This window comes from Typopeltis vanoorti, chromosome 3 (genome assembly GCF_054136105.1).
Source record: "Typopeltis vanoorti isolate ZY-2024b chromosome 3, IOZ_Tvanoo_1.0, whole genome shotgun sequence".
Lineage (NCBI taxonomy): Eukaryota > Metazoa > Arthropoda > Arachnida > Uropygi > Thelyphonidae > Typopeltis > Typopeltis vanoorti.
In genome coordinates this window covers 90,433,204-90,457,262 of record NC_143551.1, presented here as the reverse complement: position 1 = coordinate 90,457,262, position 24,059 = coordinate 90,433,204, and the positions used below count along the sequence as shown (strand labels likewise).

The following is a 24,059-nucleotide window of genomic DNA, read 5'->3' as shown; positions in this document are numbered from 1 at the left end:
AAAAAAAATCTACTCTTCAGATCGCATAACTCACTTAATGTATTTAATTTTCTATCTGATGCATAACTAATTGAGTATAAAATATCCCTCAGTATTTTTTAATTTTAGTAAAGTACGTGAGTTTTGTAATAAGTTTAGCAATATTAAGTAATAAGTTTAGTAATATAAGGCTAATTGTTTTCTCATATTTATGAGAAAACAAGTATTTTAAATATCTTTCTCTTCTGTATATTGTATGGTAAACAAAATAATATTTAATGCTACTAATCGAAATTCGAAAACGCAATCTATTAAAGACAATAAACAACACTCTGGGAATATATGCAGTCTTTCCTAGATATTCATATAAAATATATAAAATTTAATATAAGCATACCTATAAATTTGTTTATGAGTATACAAATAAAATTTTGTCATGGAGTTCATTTTATGTTGTTCGGTTTAGAAGTAAAAATCTATGAAAGTGTAATGTATTAATTATATTGCAATCATGCATAAGTCTACAAATATTATGTTATAGAAGTGTTGGTTTTGAAAATACACTTCTTTCAGCATGCATTAACATTCATATTTATAACATTAATTAAAAAGAACGGAGCGGATTTTACCTTAATTATAATGTTAGATACATTAACTGGTTAGTGCACCTAGAAATTTATATAAAAAAAAAACAACAGTAAAATCTCAGAGATATGACGCTACGCAATTAGACTGCCTAGTACAGAACTATTCTTTATAGATGACCTTCACAGAGTGAATAAAATACAGAGGGCGCTTCTTTCTACCACTCATTCATTATCAGATAACTTTGTGTTACTGCAGAGAAAGATTAGATTAAAACATTTAAAGTTAAATTTGTTTGTGCGCCGTTACTTTCATAATTATAGAAGAGCAAAAATATTTTAATCAACAGGTAAGTGTATTTTAATTCTATGCTTACAATATAACATTACAGAAGAGTGTTTGATATCCAGGAAGACATTTTTTTTTAACTTCCGAGGGCAAACGAATTTCACTAGTGCGCTAACGACGCTTTGGTCGAAATAATTATTAGTATGACTATGATGCACCTTACTTAATATTTTAAAGGTAAATGCAATTTTTTTGCTATTTAGATTGCAAAATTAAACTGAACATTTTTTTCCCCAGATCATTAAGCCTTTATTGTCATTTATGGTTTTTTTTAATTAATTTAGTTGAGTTACTTTTAATGTTTACTTACTTCGTCTGCTTTTACTCCGTACTTAGAATCATTACAACTTAAAACGGAATTTAATCCTATAGTTTGATTAAGACGCCGCCTATCAGTCCAACTGGAATTGCCAAATTATTAAGTCCTTCCCCAAATAAATAATTTCTTATAGAGTTTTGTTATTTTAAATAATAAATTCTTTCATCAGTTTCTAGAAATCGGTAGATTTAAAATAAATGCAAAATAAATTAAACTTGTTAATTAACATAAACAAAAATTTTTAAAAAATGCCTAAACGTAATATCTTTCAAAAAATAACGTCGTTTTTTTTTAGATATAAGTTACATATATGTTATATAGCTACTAAATGCTGAAACTTTTAAAAATAGCTTATTTTTGCATACCATCGTCTGCTATATACAAAAGGAGTTTATTTTACCCTTTTGTATATAGGAGTAAAATAAACCCAATAAACCACAATAAACCAAATGGTGAGATGAAAGAAATGTCATGATATAGATATTTTGCACTTTGTTCATTATTTTCTTTTCTGTCTATCGTAGTTTCAAATATCCACAAGATTTAAACACACAAGATCCACAAGATTCACAAGATTATCCACACGTTTCCAAACGGATTTTGAAAAGGGAAAATTATAAGAAATTTGCAGTATCAAATAACAGGCGTGTAAACTCATCTAGTCCTACTTATTAAAGAAAATTCTTGTATTAATAGCTGGGCCAGCTTCGGTATTTCTGCTAATATACTCGTATATACAGGAGACTCGATGTCTAAGCTCCAGCCTTTAGAAGCAGTCGAGTGGAGACACATCAAGGGCGAAATTACGATCGTTAATAGCCGTCAACGAGAAAGAATATTCAGCACAAAAAATATAATTGAAAAAAAAAAAAATTAAGTGTCTGAAAAGGGAAAATATTACTCTGAAGTTAATGCAGAAATCTCCAATCCTCTTTCTTTCTACGACCCTTCCTCTTCAACAAATTATCGTAAAATGGCATTTTTCTTCTTGAGATATCTTGCAAATATAAAACATATCACGTGTATCTCCTTTACTTCAGATATCCGAAGGTGGTCTGAAAAATCCTCGGGCTCGACCATAGATGGCAACACTAACAGCAATATTTTTTTTTTCTAAGTTGGTACATCTGTCATAAGCATTGTGAAATGGCAAGCCATTCTATCAAGTAGTTTGTTTTATACAGCTGTCTGAAGCAAAAGTGTTGTCTGTATCCCTTGAAATGGATAAAATTCAGTATCGTGCGGTTATAAAATTCTTTGTAAAATAAGGTTTAACACCAAAAGAAATTCATTCGAAGTTCATAAAAGTTTATGGGCACTCTTCTCCTTGGTTTTCGACGTTTAAACTTGACTTTAAACATGGTCATATCAGCCTTGAAGATGATCCACGTGAAGGACGTCCAAAAAGTGTAACAACACCAGAAATCAAGTGCACGATATGGTATTGGATGACCGGCGAATCAACGTGCGTGAAATTGCTGAGACTATAGGCATTTCAAAAGAACGTATAGGATATATTTTGCATGAAGAATTGCAAATAAAAAAAACTTTGCACAAGATGGGTGCCGCGCTTGCTCACAGCAGATCAAAAACACACCCGCATGAAAATGTGAGTGCGTTTTTGATCTGCTCGCATGAAAAACGCACTCGCATGCAATTAAACTGATTTTATGCGTCGATTTATTACTATGGATGAGACTTGGAGTCACCATTACACACCAGAATCCAAACAGTAGTTCGAAACAGTGGACAGAAGCCGGTGGTAAAGGCATTTTGTTTATCAATTATCTTGAAAAGGGTACAACAATAATCGGGGAACATTATTCCGATCTTTTCACCAGAACTAGACGAAAAAATTCGCGAGGAAAGACCCAGTTTGCAGAAGAAAAAAATCATCTTTCATCAGGACAATATACCTGCCCACAAAGATGTTTTTGGCAATGGGAAAATTAAGGGATCTGCATTTTGAATTGTTGGAACATCCAGCCAATTTCCCAGATTTGGCTCCCTCTGACTTCTATCTCTTCCCAAAACTAAAACTCTTCCTCGCTGGTCAGCGTTTTTCTTCGAATCAAGAGGTGATTGTAGAGGGGTATTTTGTTGTCAGGGATGGGATAATGACGCTGGAGCATCGCTGGAATAAATGTATTAGTCTTAAGGGAGATTATGTTGAAAGATAAAAATAATTTTGAAATTATAAATTCGTTTTTTTATTGTTACGCCGAGAACGTTTCAGACTACCCTCGTAAAACATATCACATGTATCTCCTTACTTGTCCAAAAAAAAAAAAAAATAAATAAATAAATAAAAATTCCTTCCAAATAATAAGCAATTCTTATCAAATATAAAGCTTATACATTATTCCAAATCCGTTCCGCTGTGGAATATTTTTCGCATTTGAAATGGTATTTCCCAGGATTTTCCTAAATACTCTCGATTTGTTGTAGAAGAGAGCATTTAAATTAAATTAATTTCCCTCCTCACGCAGATTCATTTCGCTCTTATTGTACAAATGTTAGCTTTCCGCTTCATCCATTTCCCATACAATTTTTATTCCTGCTGTTCATTAGAATTGCTGCCTTAAGACTAATACATTTCAATAAATCCAATCATTTCAATTTATCAATCCAAAGCTATTTCAATAAATCCAATCATTTATATATATTGCTACCAATAATAACGAAATATAAAAATGATTGGATTTATTGTCATATATAAATCATATATAATTCTTGCCATTTCTTTTAATAGAGATTTCACTTCTGAAACCTTATGAGGCACGGGAGTGATCATACGGCGTCCTGCTAGTAGAGACGGCAATGTAATTCCCCCCCCCCCCCGAAAAATACACCAGTCACTGTGAACCGTATTTACAAGGCACCTTGAATGTATATATGAATTGTATTTAAGTTGGATATTGCATTCAGGATGAAAAGATTAGTGAAACAATATTATTAAAATATTTTTGTGATGTAAAGATTTCAGAATAATAAGCATGATGTAATTATTCTAACAGAAAATCTTCAGGAATAAGCAATTTTTGTTGCCAGCAAAATTTGTTCTGTAAAATCTGAAGTTCTAGAACGTTAGGGCGTTATGTGTGATGAACGAGAAACTATGAAGGAAGACTCCGTGCGTTGAGAAAAGGGGGTTGTTTAACAAATGTGATTTGATCTGTATAGCGCAAAGACACACAAACATCCATGTCCTAGACGGGATTCGAACCCGCAGCCTCTTGCCTGGAGAACGGATACGTTACCCACTCGGCCAACCAGGGTGGCGGAGAAAAGAGGAAGTGCGTTATTCGGAAAGTGACAGCCATCAAAATATATTACTTATGTAGCTTCGTATTTATTTCATGTTGTACATTGCAAGGAGGGGTGGACAAGATAGACATATGGATTTTCAATTTTGAGATTTATAATAGAAAATGAAGTGTTAAACATATTGATTTGGCTAACCATGCAATAAATCTTTATGAATTTAAGTTAATAAAGAAACGCTATCAGCCTATAGTACCTCAGTATTATTACTGTGGGTGGATGAAGGAGCTGATAAGCTGAAAACCCCTCTTTGAAGACTAGACAATGGTACTTTTTTTAAGCTATTTCAGGCGTCCAGAAAGCAGGTGTAGTGTCATACCGGAATGAAATTCATTTACCATATAAAGACACGGAAAACATCCACGGTGGAATTCGAACTGTGGTTGGATAGCGGATACTTTGATCTCTTGGTCAACCAAGTACAATTGTCCTTTTTCATCAGCTGTATGAGCCATTTTTTGGAGCACCGGTCTGTATATATATATATATATGAAACATAGCGGTAATTAAAGAAAAGAACAAACCTTAGAAATATTAAAAGGTTACAAAGTATTAAAAAAAAAAAACTTTCAATTTCAAACAGAGTCAAAATAAAGCTTTGCAGAGCACGATTCATTTGTAGAGCACCCCCCCCCCCCGCCTTAGATACCGTAACGTACACATTCGCAGCTCGGTGGTCTGTGTACATCGCTCAGGGCGCCCTCTACATTCCCTAGTGAGTGAAATACGCAGTCGTCAGGAAATATTTGTCGTTTTCAACGCGAGCATCCAAGTAGGAAACTCACGCCGTTATTAAGTGATATCCGTGAATGACGATGTTGCACCCGTAATGGTTGGGGAATTCATCTCTATGGATGAGTCAGTATTGTCTGCTACGGCCATTTCCAAGTGGAACAGAACTTTCGAGAATAAAAAAGAAAGGCAGAAAGCTTACACTGTGATAATAATGAATATTGCCGCCTCTTAAAAACCTTGCAAGACAGGAGAACTTGACACAACTACTACGTAGCCCTATAGTGAGTTGAGTTTAAGTAGTAAATCTAGCTTTAATTAAGTAATTGTTTTCAAAGTAGTGTAAAATCTGTGCACGTCAGGTGCCCTAAAGATTGAAAGATAGGAAGAAATAATTAGGGATGGTATTTTTACTATCGCGAGATTAGATTTATGTTAACGACTGATCGCTATGTCAGAATAAATTAAATAAATAAATACATAAAATAAAAGGCTATCCCAGAAAGGCAACATCATAATATTCGATATTTGTTATATCAGTCCACTGCATTTATAACCTTTTTTTTGCGTTAGTCTGAGTTGCGACGAAGAAAACACACACACACACACACACACACCAAGAATGTGTTTCTTCATGAAAACACGATTTGAAGTAAAAAATCGCTTTCTTCTGATTAGTTATCATCTGTAAGTTGAATTATTATTTTTTTAAATTTTATTTATCTTTATTATTTATTTGCAACTTGGACGTTCGGGTAGTCTTAACTATTCACCATGCATTTCGAAAGTTTTAGCACTATGAATGTTCAGTATAAATCTGCTAATATTTAACTCATTAAAAATAATATTCCATTGTGCACGTTGCAATAAAGTCTTCATTTTTTTTTTTCCCATAATTTCAGGCTATGGATTCAAAAAGCAGTCACCTTCCATCTGTTTCCAGGAAGCCAACCTATAACTGTTATGATGGATTATTCTTATCACTAACATTTCCAGAAGAATCATTTCACTACGCCTCAAACTACGAGCCCAATGACGGAGATGTTTTTGTTGTTTCGTATCCCAAGTGTGGAACCACATGGGTGCAACTGATTACCTACCTCTTGTTGAATGATGCTCAACCCCTTCCAGAAGGCAAAGTGCTCTACAAAGAAATTCCTTTCCTGGAATTTGAAGGACAAGAAGTGGAACGCTTTCCTCCTCCGAGAGTGTTAAAATCTCATCTACCAGCCACGTACCTTAAATACAGTCCAAAAGCTAAGTACATCTTGGTGGTGAGAAACCCCAAAGATTGCTGCGTCTCGTTTTACTTTCATACTATGGCTTTCAAAGACGATTATCATTTTACTGACGGCACGTTTGACGAGTTTTTTGAGTGTTTTATTAAGGGCGAGGTTGACTGGAATGACTACTTTGACCACGTTCTCTCATGGTGGCCTTACAAGAATAATCCTAATTTTCTACTTCTGACCTATGAAGAAATGAAAGCCGATTTGCCTCCAGTAATCAGAAAAATAGCTTCTTTCCTAGGTGGCGCTGCCGAGCAACTGATCGCGAAGGAAGGAATGATGGATGCCATTTTGCGACAATGTACATTTAGCTCAATGAAACAAAAAGAGGAGACATTGCAGTTCGAAATAACTGGGCCTGGGGTATTCTTTCGTAAAGGAATTATTGGAGACTGGAAAAATCATTTTTCAGAAGAGCAATCAAACAGATTAGATGAAAAATTCGCTGCTAAAATTGGAAAAACGCCAATTCCTGATTTGTGGAAAGGTCTGGAGATATGAAACGTGACTTGATGTTTGTACAGCTGTATAGTATATTGTTAACGTTGCCATATTAGGCAGAATTCTAATTGTAACGTTTATAATCGGGCAATAAAATTATACCTTGGTTCTATTTTTAAGTAATTTTAGTTGCAAAAATAAGGCTTAAATTTATTCGAGAATGAATATTAATACATAGGAGATGTAATTTTCAAACCTCTAATGTACTTACTTGAAATTCTACTGCTTGGTATTTTTTGTTGTATAAGCATCCATATTAGTCACAGTGAATGAAAATATTGTCAGTATTCTTCCGACAGATTACCAGGCTCGACTATAAGTTAACTGAAGATTTCATTAAACAAAACGTAATTTTTACATATGAATGTAAATGAGAACTAGAAGTAAAAACCAAGTGCTGATTTGATTTTGTTCTGTTCAATTCTTGAATAGCTAGCCTTATAACAAGCCTTATGGTGTCACTCCCTCCATACAATTGTGTATACCCACGGTATACACAATTGTACGCAATTGTATGGAGTATACAATCTAATCTTGTGAAAAGGACTCTGTGAGGCGATATTTGGATTTTTTAGACTCTTCTTGGATAAATTGACAGTGCATTTTCTATGCAGACGTAAATCGATGGCACATTTTTCGAAACCGAATATAGGCAGTCAATTAATTATGCCTAGGTAGAGATTCTCTAACAGCTCGTCCAAAACTCTCGAAAGAGGAGAAAACGGTTTAAACGATGGAGGCTGGTAACACACACGACAACGCATGAGAGCAATAACCAGTTAGTCTTCTGTGAAAGAATTTGGTTTATTTAATCAGATTAAATAAACTAGATAAAACTTAAATAAGAACGAAAATAGAAGTTTAAAAAATAAATGAAAAATATTGTTACAATAAACAGCCGGTGTCAGACCAAATCCCTAAGTGAGAAACAGCTATTTCTCTAGGGCACCAACCCCCACCCCTCATTATTGATCAAATGTTTTCAGACCAATAAATTGATAGGTGAGAAATGAATTTCATTACACGGTGCGAGACCATCGTTCCGCTTATGGAAGGGGGGGAGTCCTGAGGTATCTTTAAAGTGCCATGTTTGGTCTCTAGAGAGGGTGAGGGGGGGTTCAGAACAATGTAAAAAACATAAAAAAATGTTTGTGCCGACCCATGATACGAATGCACTATAGGCTTAGAATAAAAACCTTTACAAGGTGAGAGCCTCATTTAAAAAATAAAAATAAATAAATTGTGACGTCTATCAAGATAGTGCGAGTCTCACCTGCTCCAAAACTGACATTGACATTTAAGGTAACTGTAGAGTCATGAGATTCATACTGGAAATAAATAGTAGCATTCAGTTAGTATTCTTTGAAATTAGGACATACGTAGGACTTCTACTGCTTAATCATCTGCAGTTTTCTAAAATCAACCTCACAGCAATAAAGCCCAAAACTAAGCTTATGGATATCACTGCAAGTGTGTAGTGGATCCAGAAGTAGAAATAGAAGAGACTTTTTTCCCTCAAAAGTATTAAAATATTTTGGATATTCATTTAATCAAAAAATAAGAAATCAGTGAAAAATATAATTTTAAAATACATTTAAATTTAGACATATCTAGATCCTCTTTTTACACTAGTCAACCTATATTTGTCAGCCGTCTTTCCCAAAACATGTGTTCATTTCCGTCTACATCTCCAACAGCTACTGGTATAGTCCGACCACATAAGCGAGAGCTGTCGTTGGAAGACTGCCAAGAAGAGTCAATTCATGTTCAAGGGGGGAGAGAGAAATATGGCGATGCACGAATTGGTCACCAACATGCGAAATCACGTGCTTTATAAGTAAACTTTTCCAACTGTTATACAAGCAAAATAGTTACCACTTTAAAAACTACAATGATCATAAAAAAGAAGTTAATTTTCCGACGTGTAATAAACACTCCTCCCACAATACGGATCGATTATTCTATTATCGGAATGGATTCTCCTTCTTTTGACATGCGTAAAAGTGTCGAAGGGTCTCGTATCTGTGGGCGTACTATATGCTGGAAAAAATAATTATTGCTCACGAAGAGAATGAAGGATGTAGACCGGCCATCAGCACGGCTCGACAATGACAGCGCTCGCCCATTCTCCCAGTGCTCTCTAAACAACGATACACCACTAGTAATCACTTTATGGAAACCCTGTACTCTTGACACATCAGTAAAAAATGGGAGGTCTTCGGTGAGTAATTTTTTCCTCATTCAACAAATCAGGCAAACGGACTCGCAGAGTTAGTAGAGACACAATACATTAGCTTCACTGCCTTTTGTTGCTCGTAATTATGATAATTCTGGATAATAATAAAATACAGAGTCCCGCAAGGTTGGGTGCTAGGACCCATTCTATTTTTAATATATGTTCTGTGTAAATACAAAGTTTCTGGCAAAATGATATCGTTCGCTGACGATACGGCATTATTATACACCGAAACGACCCTTGGGGATCTTGAAAATCGGATTAATCGTATATTATGTTAAAAAATTGTAATTGAAGCATTCAGGGCAGTCGCTATTTTGTTTTTATTACAAGAGAAACATTAATGCAAAACAATTACATGATAATATTAATTAAATGTTTGCTCTACAGGGATATCGCACAATAAAACTGTTTATAAGCTCTTCTAAATTTAAATTATAAGCTATATCCGCCTCTGGATATAGTTGCTAGACCAATCAATCTTTCTTTTGTCGTTTGCTGTACGCAAATAATTTTTAATTAGTTTAAGCTTGATAAAACTTCTTTCCGAACTTGCTATGCTAACAGGAATTGTTAGCGTAGCTACGGCGCCTACCGCAATATGACTGAACGAACGCCCTTATTAAGCCGCGCCGTGAGGCAGGCTGCCTCTATGCTACACCCTGTCGACGGTACTGGCAGCATTCTTAAGATGCTTATACTATTCTTGGGCAAACTTCTCACTATCACTGCAATATGGTATCACTTGTTGGGGTGGAGATTACTACAACAATTTATTTCCATTGATACAAATACAAAGCAAAATAATTAGAGATATTACCGTTACTGACGTCGCATATTCAACCAACGATCTGTTTGCCATTACAGAAACTCTATCTCCATGGTTGTATATTATATGTAAGAAAGAACATTTAAATTTTTCGCTATATAATGTAGGCTATGGTTTACGCTATGGTAGTACTCAAGGCAAACGAAGAAATATTTGATAAATCCTTTGAACACCTAGCAACAAGCAGCTACAATAAACTCCCAAATGAAATAAAATCAGTAACCTCAGAATATGCTTTCAGAAAAAGATTGAAAGACTATCTCATGGGACTGAATGTTGACATTTATTTTAAACGCATATTAATAGATAACTATAACTTACATATGTCCAATTATGATTCTAATATATTACGACAAGTATATGACATGTTATGTGAGCCCTCATAGATACAGTCACTGGATTTTGAAGTGCCTGCATTGAGCTAATTTAATTTTATAGTAACCGGTCCTTGGTCACACACACAAAATGTAAAAACTCACTAACTTATTTTAAACATTTTTATGAATGAACTACGAAAAATATCTGATAATGTATTTCAGTCTAATTGCTCTACTTGTGTGTGTGTGTGTGTATATATATATATATATATATATATATATATATATATATATATATATATATATATATATATATATATATAAGGAAAATATATTTATTTGTCTATAACAAAATAATCAGTCAAAAATATAAATCTAAAAAAACCAACACAAATTATGACAGTAATACTTGAATCGTATATTTATAAATATTATTTACACTTAATGAGAATAATAAATTTTGTATTGTAATTCTAAGTAACAATAACAGCATCGGGATATGGAAATAAAGAATTATTTATTGGTTACTAATACTCTTATTATTAGTTTATTTTATTATAAAAAGTATAACAGTTGTAATAATATTAACTCTTTTTTTTTCTTCTTTTTTTCTAACTACCCTTACATATGGGCGATGGCGATAATTGCATCGCTGTATTCTCGTCGTCTTCTAGTACAGTATGCCACAGTAAAAAGGTGTATACGTCATGGTGGGGGCGGAGTGGCTTGTCGATTTACAAAAAAAAAAAAAAAAAAAGTTGGGGAGCTAAAGGAAAACCGACTTAAAAGGATAGGATGAAAAAGGTGTTAACAGATTTATGTTTATTCTTTTCTAAAAATCATTTTTAATATTTTTAAAAATGATTTTTAGAACAGTTTTTAATAAAACTGTGTTACTTTTCATGTTCAGCAGCAATTCATAAAATATTCATCGTGTTAAATTATTATTCAAATTCATCCGATGAAAGGTCAAAGCTTTGGGAATGTCTGTTGAAACTTGCCACAACAAATCCATACCAGTGGAGAACAGTACAGCGTGAATCTTGAAAATATGTAACAGGAAATGTTTATTATCATGGGACAATGATTTTGAATAGTTATGCTCGATGATGTTTACACAGCATTCACAGGCAATTTGTCACGTGTTTATGCCTATTTCTCTGATTTATCGTCCAAAAGCACTCGTCCGGTCCAGGCGGTTAGCTTAGTGGCTGTGCACTTCGCAACCACATGCCTGGGGAAGGAATGTCCTAGGTTCGATTCCCGTCGGTGACGTGAGGAGCTTAAGGATTTTCCTCAGCCATAGCCAAGTTAGCCGGTCTTGGGCGTGGGCAGCAGGTTTTTTTTCCCCAGTTCATCCCGCAAAGCAGGCAAACCTGCCTTGAGAACTCAACATTACAGACCTAGGATACACCGAGGCATAGAGCTGACCACCTTATCCTGTGAACGGTTTGAGGTCCGATGATTAATAAACCCTCGACACCGCAAGATAAAAAGAGGGAAAAGGAAGATAAGATGAAAGCACTCGTCCTGTTCTTACATACAGCACATGTATAAGTAAAGTATGTGCGATCAAATTTAGGGTGTGTTGTTTATTCTCATACATCGAGCATGTCTGTGTTTTACTGCCGCTTATTTTATGAGGGAAACTCTCATTACTAATAACGTTATTATCAAATAAATTCATATTCATTTTAAATAACAAATCGCTTCAGAATTTCAATTCTGAAGCGATTTATATTGTGTAACAGAAGGGGGGGAGTCTGAATGTCTTAAAAATAGCTCTACATAATTTATGAACGAGCCCTAACTTCACATCTTCAATGGCTTTCCTGACGTACAAAGTATGCTATGATGTCGACTTTCCCAACTTGATTGACGCTCGTACCAGATGTGCCATATGGAGAGTCTCTTGCGCAACTTAGCTGTTTGCCATCAGCAACAGCTAATGTATTACACGATTTTATAACACGTGACAGTTTATGACAGAGAAAGAAGAGGAGGAGGAGGAGTGGATCCAAAAAAATCCCTCAAATGATGCGACATGACAGATGATATAGCAGTATGCACCATATAGTGCCAATTAAATTCTCTGTTGTTTTCTTGTCGGTGTGTTTTAAAGCTATTGAATCTATAATTACTTTTAGCTTCGTAAGGTTTCTTCAAAAAACCTTACATTTTTCAAAAATAAATAAATAAAAAAAAATGTAAAAGAAATCACAACATAAATGTCATTGTTAGTACATTATAATTAGCTTCTATGTATCAGAATGTACCAGTCCAAAGAGGTGACTTTTTTTTATTATATTAATACTATTAATAGGTTTAATGTGTATTAAACCTATTTAAGTGTACTATACATTTGTAAAATGTATAGTACACTTCATACTACCGTTTAAGAAGATAATATTATATGGGAATTACTGTACCGTTATTCATATTTTCGAAACAAATTTAAATACTAATGTCAAGAAACTTTTGCTAATTGGAGGCCTGAAGTGGCACCAAAACCATGTTTGATCTCTATAGGATGGTTCCTGGTTTACTTACCCCCTCTTGTCCAAGTCACAAATAATGCACTCAAAAATATCTCCAGAAATTTATCCTTCTGTGGATTTAGAATATTAACAGTTCTAACAGAAAAAAGACATTAACACACATTTCTCTCCTTTCCTCTGTTGTTTATTTATTTATATATTTATTTTTCGACCGACACGTTGCTGGTTTTAGAGGCCTAATTTCAACAAGCATAAAATCATTTTACTTGACAACATGCCAAAATTATTTTTCAAAAGCCATTGATTCAGATGGACATTCTTATCATTATTTATTTATTTTTATTTTTTTAAGGAAGTTGATCTAAACATCTGTTTAATCCAATATTGCATGGTTACTGTTCCTTGGGTGGATTCACAACCACTTCACATACCATCTAGCACAGGGTGTCCCGAATTGTGTTCCGCGGAAAATGAATAAATGTTCCGTGATGTCAGTGACCAAGCCGTGTATTTTTAAACATGGAAGTATTCATGCATAATCGTTAATTTTCACACATCGAAATCTTTCAACATTCGGGAAAAGGAATACCGCTGTTTATGACCGGTCATAAAAATTGCCTGCAAGCCGATTACAACAATGGGCGGCGTATCCTCTGTTTTCAAAACTGAAAGAAATAATATGTTGCAAATGTTAGTGACCAATCAGCAAGGAAGTATTATATAAAGAAAATTTTTCCACTGAAACTGAAGACCAAGGTAGTCTGTATCCGGTTCTCAAATCTAGTAATACTGAATATTTTCTTCGCAAGTTCGCATTGTAGCGTGTAAGCGCTTGTTTCGAAACCCAAGTGCCCTGTTTTTTTAAAAGCAATATGCCTACAGATTTAAATTTTAATATGAATGACAAGGGACTTTAATTTTGCTGTTAAGAAAGCTCTTATCGAAGGTGTTTGTGACGCAACAGATAGTGATTCATCCACCTCCAGTCTAGAAAGCTAGAGATCTCCAGGATGTACAAAAGGACGGGAAAACTACCAGCACACAGGAGAAAAAGTCTGCATTCACTCGTAAGTACTTATAATAATATTATAAATATATTTCGTGATCAGAATGGGAAATGTAAATGAAAATCAGCAAAAATTAATTTAATGATGTTAGCCTGAGGAAACTACAATATGCTACAAGATTTCATTAGTCCAGTGATTGATAACTGATTTAAATGTAATTTTATATATGTCAACATGTCACACCGTATACATAAGTGTACTAACACTCTTTATGATTATGGCATAATTAATTATTAATTCATTACAAAATAACCAAGGTGTTCCGTGAAAATTTCACGATTTGTAAAGTGCTCCGTCGTAGGAAACATCTGGGAGACGCTGATCTAGCATATGTAAAGTGAATGATTTCATCTGAAATTAATAGAGTAGATTGGGTGATGCGAAAATTTACTTTTGGGGGTAAGAACCACCACACCCTACTCTGAAGCAAGAAAAAAAATTAGCTATTGCCAATGTTAGTTTGAAAGTTATCTGCAATTCAAAATGCTCAAGCACCTAAAATGTTTTTCCACATCAGTTTCCTCAAACTATGCTGCAATAACATCTACAATATAACGTGGTGCTTTGTTGTTGAGTTGAAAGAAACACGAATTTTTTCCGCAATTTTACGGAAAAAATTGCTGCATTGCATTCATCACCCAGAAGTGTTCTGTCACTTGACGTTTGTTCTTCCAGCTACCGTAATCAATGGTCTGAGCGTATACCAAGAATCAGCTTCAACTCATTAGACCTCCACCACCGAACTTTGTGGTCGAGATGATATATTCGAGCATGAGGCATTTCTCAGATATCTGCCTCACCCATAACGAGTCCATCTAATCAAAAAATTGTGGAATTTGATTAATTGTTCTATATGAAAGATCATGGTTGATGTTTGGATGATGTGCAACTGTTCTTCTGTAGAACCGAGTCTTTGTAGCTCTTTTTGTGATGTCCTATTAGTGATCTGAATTCCCTGTAAGATATATGAACTGCTGGTCGATTGTTTTCACATTAGATAACATATTTTCGTATACCCTTTCCTAGAACTTTCTGGTCACATTATGGGACTAGAAATACAAAAAAAAAAAAAAAAAATCCTTCCCCTACCCACGGTACAAAAATGCACTATAAGTATACAAATTATTTTTCGTGGGTTAGGAATAACATTAAATAAATAAATAAATAAATATATATATATATTGAAGCCAGATCCATTAAACACAGTTTATATTATCTTAATGCTCTACGGATGAAAAATAAAGGTTAGGTCCACTTTTCTCTCAAATGGGGGTTAAAGCTCATTTCCTTGAAAAAATTACAAAGGGATTTGTGCATCAAAGAAAAGATTCACAGGGTTTCGATTTCATACCATTCACGATCCTCAAAGAATTGCCAAACACAATGTGCTGGTTACCTTTCGTCCAGTACATAAATTAGCAAAAATATATTCAAAATTATGTATAAGAAACGATCTCTGAATATAAAGAAGCGTTATTGGAGGAATGTATCGTCTGGTCCAAAGATAGTAGCTGTTTCTATGGGGGAAAAACAGTATAATATACACATTACAAAAAAAAAATGTATTAGTTATTGATTGTACTGTTAGAGAACAAATGACGGCAATAGCATCTCTGCAGTAGCCGGTTTGTTACACATCATCTCATAATTAATGCTAATAGATTAATTATAGGTAAAGGTGTGTCTTTTTATGATGTGTTTTAAGAATAAAGCATTTCTCTAGATTATTTTCTAAAATTTGATATTGTTTTTAGCGTTCAAAGTTTCTAAAGTCAATATTTTAATATCTGCTGTAATTCTTTAATTTAATATTAATTATAACTTGTTACATCTTATAATCTTCATGTATCTTGTATTCAATATAGGTATCCAGTTTGGATATAAACAAAGGAATACTGCGCATGAATGATTGTGATTGTCTTCAGGTGACTTGAAGTCTGAAGTTGCTTGAAAAACTCTGCGTTTGGTCTCTACTTTCCGGAAGAATTGAATAAAATGCAAAATATATAAAAATTAATAAAAATGGAGGAAAAAATCCTTAGCCCACCCACTGTACGAGTGTACTATAAACATTTCGTGGGTAAGAGCCACATTTAAAAAAAATGGTGTACTGAGGTGATTGAAGTTCGCACGATTTCGAAATAGTAGAAGAAGCAGCCCCTTGAAATTTTGCTGGAAAATTTAGGAAAAAGAGAGATTCTTACCCCATTCTTTGATTCCTGAGCAGGAGATAGTGTCATGTTGCACAATAAAAAAATAAAATGCAACTAATTCCTCAAATGCCATTTATTTCACAAAGAGAGTAGGCCAAACTCCTTCTAGCCCTAACATTTTCGAAGAGTATCCCCTTCGAGTATTTACAGACAGTGAGCTGAAATATATAAATCAAGCTCTTCAGCGAGAGAGAGAGAGAGAGAGAGTATGGCAGACAACCACCGCACTCCCGTAGCTGTAAATTCTAACCATTGTAGTACTGTCTGTAATAGTGTGAGTTCTGCAGTTAGATTTTCTTGAGATGTAGAGTTAAAAATTCCATTTTACAGGAAGGGAAACCTCACTTGCCATGTAAGAGTTCGACAAAGAAAAAGTTCCTGAAGTCGATGGCTAGAATCGAACTTAGAACGGTCTTTCTTCAAGTGGTCTAGCACTATGGATGTAAACGTCATATCCACAGTGCTACGCAGGCGCCTACACAACTTCTGAATCAACGCATGAGACAAGGGAAAGATGGGTCGTAACATACAAACAGCTGCCTGTTGCTGCATTACAATGTGCCTGCACATTGTGCGGTGAAAGATTTTGCTCTTCCAGATTCACCTAATGCGGTGTTTCGAAAATCTGCACGAGCGTTATATTCAGTTAAGGAAGATTATATTGAAAATAAATAAATGATTCATTTTCGTCTAGTTCTTCAAGAATTATGTTTCCATGGCAAAAAAAAGTTCTGATTGGGTACATCAGGTGGTAATTATATTGTGTATATCAATATTAATTCCTAGGTCTTTAATTAGTCGGTTTCCAAGTTACTCGATCTTTGGCGAAGGTTAATGATTTTTTTTTTCCTGGATAAAACTTGGGTTTAACCATACAACCTAGAAAAATCGATTGTAACCACACGCTATACACTTAATACCAACCAGGATTAGGAACACGACAAAATTGAGGCAGTTGTTTTGTGTGGTCTAGTATTTGTGCACGCCGGCTTGAAATCGTACTAATCTTGTTGCGATGAAAATGGAGACCAAGCGCAATATGATTTCCAACAGGTTAAGACTAAAATAATACTACTTACTTTTACTTTTTTTTTTACTTATTCCTAAGAAAGTCTAGAGAAATTTCTTTAAATAAATGTTGTCACGAAAATATTTTTGAGTGATAAGCGCTCTAGTATACGAAAATGTAACATAGCAAACTTTGAGAATAAATATTAATGGTAAAGGATATCACTTCTGTAAAAATATAATACTTAAATAAGCAAATGAAAATGTAAAATTAAAATTCATAATTAATAAAAGCAAATGATAAAAATTTTTCGAGTTTTAATGAGAAAAAACTCAGTTTTGTTAAGTATATTTTTTAAGATAAAAATCTTCGAATGTCTTATAGGCTTACAACCTTTCGTGGGTTTGAAAAAAAAAATAATATTTAAGACAGGTAATATGAATTCAGGAATAAACTGTGACCAGGACTGATTTTTTTTTTTTTTTTTTTTTTAAAAAGACAGTCCTTTGAAGATTATTTATTTGAACTTGTATTTTACAAAAATTTCAGTTAATAAAACAATTCTAAAATGAAATACGGATGCTAAACCTTTACAGATTAAATATCCAAACCTTTCCACAAATCACGGATTGATGTTCCTTTAGTCTTAGCAGCAAACTTCTCATCTAATCTCTTTGATTGCTCTTCAGTAAAGTAATTTTTCCAATCTCCAACTGCTCCTTTCCGAAAGAAAACGGATGGAGCAGTCACCTCGTACTGCAGTAATTTTTCCTGTTTTTTCATCGAATTAAACTCACACTGATTCAAAATGACTTCCATCATGCCATCCTTAGCGATCAACTCTTCAGGAGCGCCACCTAGAAACGAAGCTATCTTTTTAATTACAAACGGTAGATCGAGATGCATCTGTTCGTAGGTGAGAATCAGGAAATTGTCGTTGTCTTTATAAGGCCACCAAGACAAAATGTGATCAAAATAATCGTTGTAGTCAACTTCTCCTTTAAGAAAACACTCGAAGTAATCTTCAAAGGAACCATTGGTGAAGAGATAATCATCTTTAAAACCTCTCGTATGAAAGTAAAAGGAGACGCAGCAATCTTTGGGATTCCGTGTCACCAGGATGTACTTGGCCTTCGAACTGTACTTAAGGTAATGGGCCGAAAGGTGCGATTTGATCACCCGTGGAGGAGTATGTCGCTCTACTTCTTCTGCTTCGCACTCAAGAAAAGGAATTTCTCTATACAACACTTTTCCAGGAGGAAGCGATTCGCCGTTATGCATTAGAAGATACACGATCCATTGGACCCAAGTAGTTCCACACTTTGGATAAGATACAATAAAAATATCGCCCTCGTTGGGTTCGTAGTTGTTTGCATACCGAAATGACTCCCCTGGGAACACCAGAGACAACAACAATCCATCGAAGTTGTTATACGTTGGCTTTTTTGGAACAGAGGAAAGATTTTCATTTGCTGGCTCCATGGCGGGTCTGTAAGAAAAAGAACATTTGAAATCTTCAAGAAATGCAAGATGAATGACTGAAAATTTCAATGTTAATATACTTTTAATGTGACATTTGCAAAGAGAGAAAGGATAATAAGCATTCAAGACCGAATTTAAAGTTGCTGTGGCCCTAAGCAATAACTTTTAAGCGGAGAAAATTTTAGGTTTTATAGTTTTTCGGAGCCCTTGTATGTGGGAGTAATCTGTAATTTATTTAGATTATAAGTAAATCTGGTCATGTAAGGATCCATTACCAAATAATCAAAAATATTTCTCGTTGGAATAGTTTTCAAACTAATCGATAGCTTATGCGAATAGAAACCTTTGTCATAAGTGACCATAGTATTGAACTACCTAAAAGACACGAACTTTTCCCAGGGAATCCATACATTCGCTTTTTATTAGTGTTTTTAAATAAGAATGTAACTTATAATTAATGTAACTTAGAATACAGGATTGGATAGATGAAAATGGGATATTGTATGGGGGACAACATGGTTTTGTGAAGGGTAGATCATGCCTCAGTAACTTGCTCACGTTTTATAACACAGTGACGGCTGAACTGGATAGGGGTAATGGGTTTACAGTAATACTACTGGACCTTGCCAAGGCTTTTGATAGGATACCACATGGAACCCTAATCAGTAAACTGGAGCAGATGGGGATAGATATAGGGTTGGTGAGATGGATAGGAGGGTGGTTGAAGGAGAGATACCAGAGAGTGGTTTATTCAGGAGTGGAGTCTAAAAGACGGCTTGTGACTAGTGGAGTGCCGCAGGGCTCTGTTCTTGGACCACTGCTTTTCAATTTGTTCATCAATGATATAGGAAAGGATTTGAGAGGAAGTGTTCACTTGTTTGCTGATGATGCAAAGTTGGGTAGAGCAATTATGAGTGCACAGGATGTCAAAATTTTACAGGATGATTTGGATAGTTTGGAGGACTGGGCTAGGAAAAATAGCAGCAGTATATCGCATTGGTGGAACCATACTCCAGGAGATTGATGAAGCCAGGGATTTGGGAGTGTTGGCAGATAGGGAATTGAAGTTTAGGGGGAACATTGCAAAAGTGACTAAAACAGCTCACCAAATCACTTGACTTCTGAAAAATACTTTAACATGCAGAGACAAACAAGTTGTTGTTCCTCTGTATCGAGCCTTGATAAGACCCCCTCTGGACTACTGTGCCCAGTTATGGGCACCAGGGTTTCTTCGTGATGGGTAGGAAGTGTAGAGGATCCAGAGACGAGTGACCAAGATGATAGGTCTGTGGAATGAACCTTATGAGAATAGGTTGAAGATTTGTGGGTTGCAGAAATTGGTCGATAGGCGAAGGAGGGGTGATATGATTGAGATATTCAAATTACTGAAGGGTTTCTATAAGATTGATCCAGAAGATATTTTTGAAAATATGACTGGTGGTGGGAGGACTAGGGGCCATGCATGGAAGCTGAGCAAGGGCGTGGTTGACAAGGGTGTTAGAGCTAGGTTTTTTACTTGGAGAGTGGTGAATGAGTGGAATAAGCTTCCAGAGTCTATTGTGGGTGCTACGACCGTGAATGAGTTCAAGGCAAGGTATGATAGATACTGTGTGAATGTCGAATAGTTGTTCTTGACATGATGTTAGGGCCTCTCTCGATGAGTCTGTCGACTCCTTGGAGTTGCCCGGAACAATAATAATAATAAGAAGAAGTATGAAGCTAATAAGCATTTAGCCTGACATTTGTTTCGTCATCAGAATATCGCCACGATCATACTTACTTTTGTTGCAAATATGAATACTTTTCAGATACTCCTCCCCTCCCACCCCATTAATTGTAATTTATACATCGATAGAGAATTACTTACAAAAACGCATATATTTTAGATCCCCCCCCCTGCCACTGAAAACAGAAATATTATTCATATTATAATCCGCCAATATTTGTATTTGCAGACACTCACACGAAATAAGCAAACAACATGAATTTTGTGTCGGAAATGAATTGATGTATTTTAAGAAGAAAAAGCATTACGTGGGTTTATGTTGCTTGTTAACAAAGAAAGATGTATACTATCTAACGGTCATCATCATCATCATCATCATCATGTAGCTTCCTGAGTGAGAGAGTGCAGCACCATGTCCTTCCAGTTCTCTCTGTTGGTGGCTTTCCTTTTTGTTTCTGCTTAGCCATGTGATCCTGTCCATGATCTGATATCTTCAAGCCATGTCCTTCGTTTTTTGCCTCTTGATCCTTTTCCCATAATTTTCCTTCTAAAACTGTTGGTTGCCTCTGTCCTGCTGAACCTCTCAGTACATGTCCTGCCAATCTCATCTTTCTCTGGATCATTTCCTGTAATAAAGATCTCTGTGTTCTCATTCTCTGTAGGACCTGTATTTGTCACATGTTCTGTCCATGAGATTTTCAGAGCCTCTCCTTTAGCACCACATTTCAAAGGCCATTATCTGTTGCCTTACTCTCTTCTTGAATATCCAGGTCTCACTTCCATATGTGAAAATTGGCCACACTAATGTTCTTATCATTCTTTTCTTTGTCTCGATACCCACAGAACTTCTGAGCAGATCTTTATTTTTCCAGAAGGCACATTTAGCTATGGCAGTTCTCATTTTTCTTTCTATTCCTAAATATTTGTACTCTGTTGTATCTAACTGTCATAGAACCTAATTTAATCTTTTATTAGACAAACGGATATTAATGTGTGTAGACAAGGCGTTGTGTGTTGATGATGGACAGTAATATGGTATGTTAATAGAAAATTAAATGGTATAGATGGCGGGTAGTATGGAGTGCCTATTCGCGATGAGTTCTTGGACTCCTGGAGGTGTCAGTGTCATAATAATAATAATAATAATAATAATAATGAATGTCTGTTGTTATTTTATAAGCAATAAAGCAAATAATATTTGTATTTGAAACTCTAAGCAACAAACTTTTTTTTTTCCCTTTAAGCAAGCTTTGCTTACTTGGCCATCATATTGCAACGGATATTTCTTATTCTTTCATTTAATAGTTTCCAATCGAGCTTGGAGTATTATGCCACTTTCTTCAATAAATAATTTTACCGTTAATGGCATATCCAGAAAAAGCTCTAGTCGGTAGGTGGATTATTTGCAAATTTTTCAAACATTTAACTTTGAAAACTGATTTATCGCACTTAGTGGATTTTTTAAATACTATTTTTAAATTACAATAAGTAATATTTAACTTAACTGATGATTATCCAATTTAAGCACGCGAAATGAAGAATCCGATTTTTTTAATCGGTTTTACATTAGCCAGAAAAGTTTCGCTATCGCGTCCTGGATTGGGTAATCAAAGATACTTGTTACGAATGAGGTAAACAGTTTTAGACCAGGTGACGAAGATAAGCATTATAATAAATTTAGTTTAATCCTTTATCCAAGTGTGAGCAAACAAAGTTTGCGGCTGAAAGTATCTTCAGGACTGGTCTAAGGTGGTACAACACCGGGCAACTCGTTGCAAAGGTGGAGCAAGCTAACATCACTCCTATCTCAGTATCTACCATAATGCAAAACACATCTCCTTGCGGATATGTATAATGCTATGCATTAAGGGAAGGGCCCAGACTAGTTTCGACCTTTATTGAGGTCTCTTCAGTGGGAGCCAGGCCCGAGTGGAGATACCAGGCAGAAGCATTAGCAAGGTCATCTCTACCTATAGGAGGAGTGATGTTAGCTTGCTCCACCTTTGCAACGAGTTTCCCGGTGTTGTACCACCTGACCCCAGTCCTGAAGATACTTTCAGGCGCAAACTTTGTTTGCTCACACTTGGATAAAGGATTAAACTAAGTTTATTATAGTCTAACCAAGTGAAAAATAAACTTCCAACGACGAAGATAAGCATTTAATTGGGTTAAGGAATCCTGTAGCATTCTACTATGAAATGCCATTCAGCAGAACGTCAAAACAAGAGTTTAATCAAAGTATTTTAGTTAAAAAGAAAGTAAAGAAATGGGAAGGTACAGTGCTGTGAGAACAATTGAATTTTTTATAGTTTTATTTACTAAATTCTAGATAAAGCGATCCTGGTTCCTAGATAAGCAATTAAGTGACACGATTCTGATAAACAACAAAAATTGCGCTAACCGACGATAATTTTGTACTCTTTTTCCGAACCGTCGTCATTATATTATCCTTGTCTGAGACTCATCCATAATTCTCCTATCGATAACGCCTCGGAACGCCTGACATCGTGGAACTACTTTAAATCGCGGTCAAGTATAGCGTTGACTTTTACGTATCACACCGACGTCAAAACAGACATGCGCGCTATGTGTAGTCATGGCTACGCTGTGTGTGTAACAATTCAAATCTATTCTTTTTGTCTTCGTTATGGCATTGGTTTATTTTTTTTATATGAAAAATTTCCAAATAGTATTAAATTTGTAAGAATAATAATAAAAAAAATATTAACCAGATTATTAATTACATACTTAAGCATGATATGATAATTAATATTCGATAATAACGGTTAATATAATAATTAATAGTTAAATTAACAGTTAATGACTAGTTAATTACCAATTAATCATTATTTAATCATTTTAATACTGATTATTTTTAAACCATATAATTCGTTATATGGCTAAATATTGTTAACGGTATTGTTATAAATAGGTCACAAAAAAGGTTATCACGTACAGATAAATGCATACTGCATAGATAATACTGCCCGAATCAATAACTAGATTGAAAATTTTTCTTTACCTTCTTGTTAAAGCTTTCTTATCTATAAAATAAGGGAAATGAAAGTGCACATTTCATACGATAACTCCTATCAAAACTCATTTCGAAAACAAAAGCATTGGTATGTCTCCCTTTCTAAAACGTACAAGCGAAAAGAAAAGCGCCATCTATGTTAAGGAAACAACATCAAGGTCTACAGAAACTGGCCCTTTACGAGGTCGCCAAGATTTGAAAACAACTTTTAAGTACTTCTCATGCTTTGAGATGACTTATTCGAATGATTACACCTTGGATATGAAAACACAGTGATATTTCTCGCAGTGGAAAATAGAAGATATTAAATTATATATTAAAATGTTTTATATTTAAGTATTAACTATTTGAAAATTTAAATTCTAATATTTGCGACTTTAAAAAAAGACAACAACGAAAATTTATATTGTGAAACTGATGTTTATCTACAAAACAGATGCCACGCTACAAGCTTCGCTATATTGTTCAAACTCTGGTTAAAATACCTAAAATTTCTATGCGGTGTCTTGTTTATTCCATAAGTTTGAATTTCGATTATAGCGCCCTCTTACTTGATTCTTCACTTTAACAG

General features: G+C 34.7%; 2 protein-coding genes across 3 annotated transcripts; one reads left to right on the top strand and one right to left on the bottom strand.

Moving 5' to 3' along the window:
* The first annotated feature begins 817 nt into the window (after positions 1–817).
* Positions 818–7,483, top strand: LOC150108375 (sulfotransferase ssu-1-like). 2 transcript variants are annotated; one of them, XM_090415779.1, is made up of 2 exons: positions 818–913; positions 6,190–7,483. In XM_090415779.1, the coding sequence occupies exon 2, from the start codon at positions 6,193–6,195 to the stop codon at positions 7,075–7,077; it is 885 nt and encodes a 294-aa protein (XP_090271905.1). In that variant the 5' UTR covers positions 818–913; positions 6,190–6,192; the 3' UTR covers positions 7,078–7,483. The 2 variants fall into 2 exon arrangements, with proteins under 2 accessions (XP_090271905.1, XP_090271906.1); XM_090415780.1 differs by lacking the exon at positions 818–913 and adding an exon at positions 5,342–5,571.
* A 10,322-nt stretch (positions 7,484–17,805) lies between these two features.
* On the bottom strand, positions 17,806–23,523 carry LOC150108374 (sulfotransferase ssu-1-like). The gene is made up of 2 exons (XM_090415777.1): positions 23,477–23,523; positions 17,806–18,735 (listed from the first exon to the last, which is right to left on the bottom strand). Exon 2 carries the CDS (start codon positions 18,726–18,728, stop codon positions 17,844–17,846), a length of 885 nt encoding a protein of 294 aa, XP_090271903.1. The 5' UTR covers positions 18,729–18,735; positions 23,477–23,523; the 3' UTR covers positions 17,806–17,843.
* Between the last annotated feature and the right edge of the window lie 536 nt (positions 23,524–24,059).

Excerpts from the sequence above, each read along its gene's own strand:
- LOC150108375 (XM_090415779.1), top strand. The coding sequence starts at position 6,193 with ATGGATTCAAAAAGCAGTCACCTTCCATCTGTTTCCAGGAAGCCAACC.
- LOC150108374 (XM_090415777.1), bottom strand. The coding sequence starts at position 18,728 with ATGGAGCCAGCAAATGAAAATCTTTCCTCTGTTCCAAAAAAGCCAACG.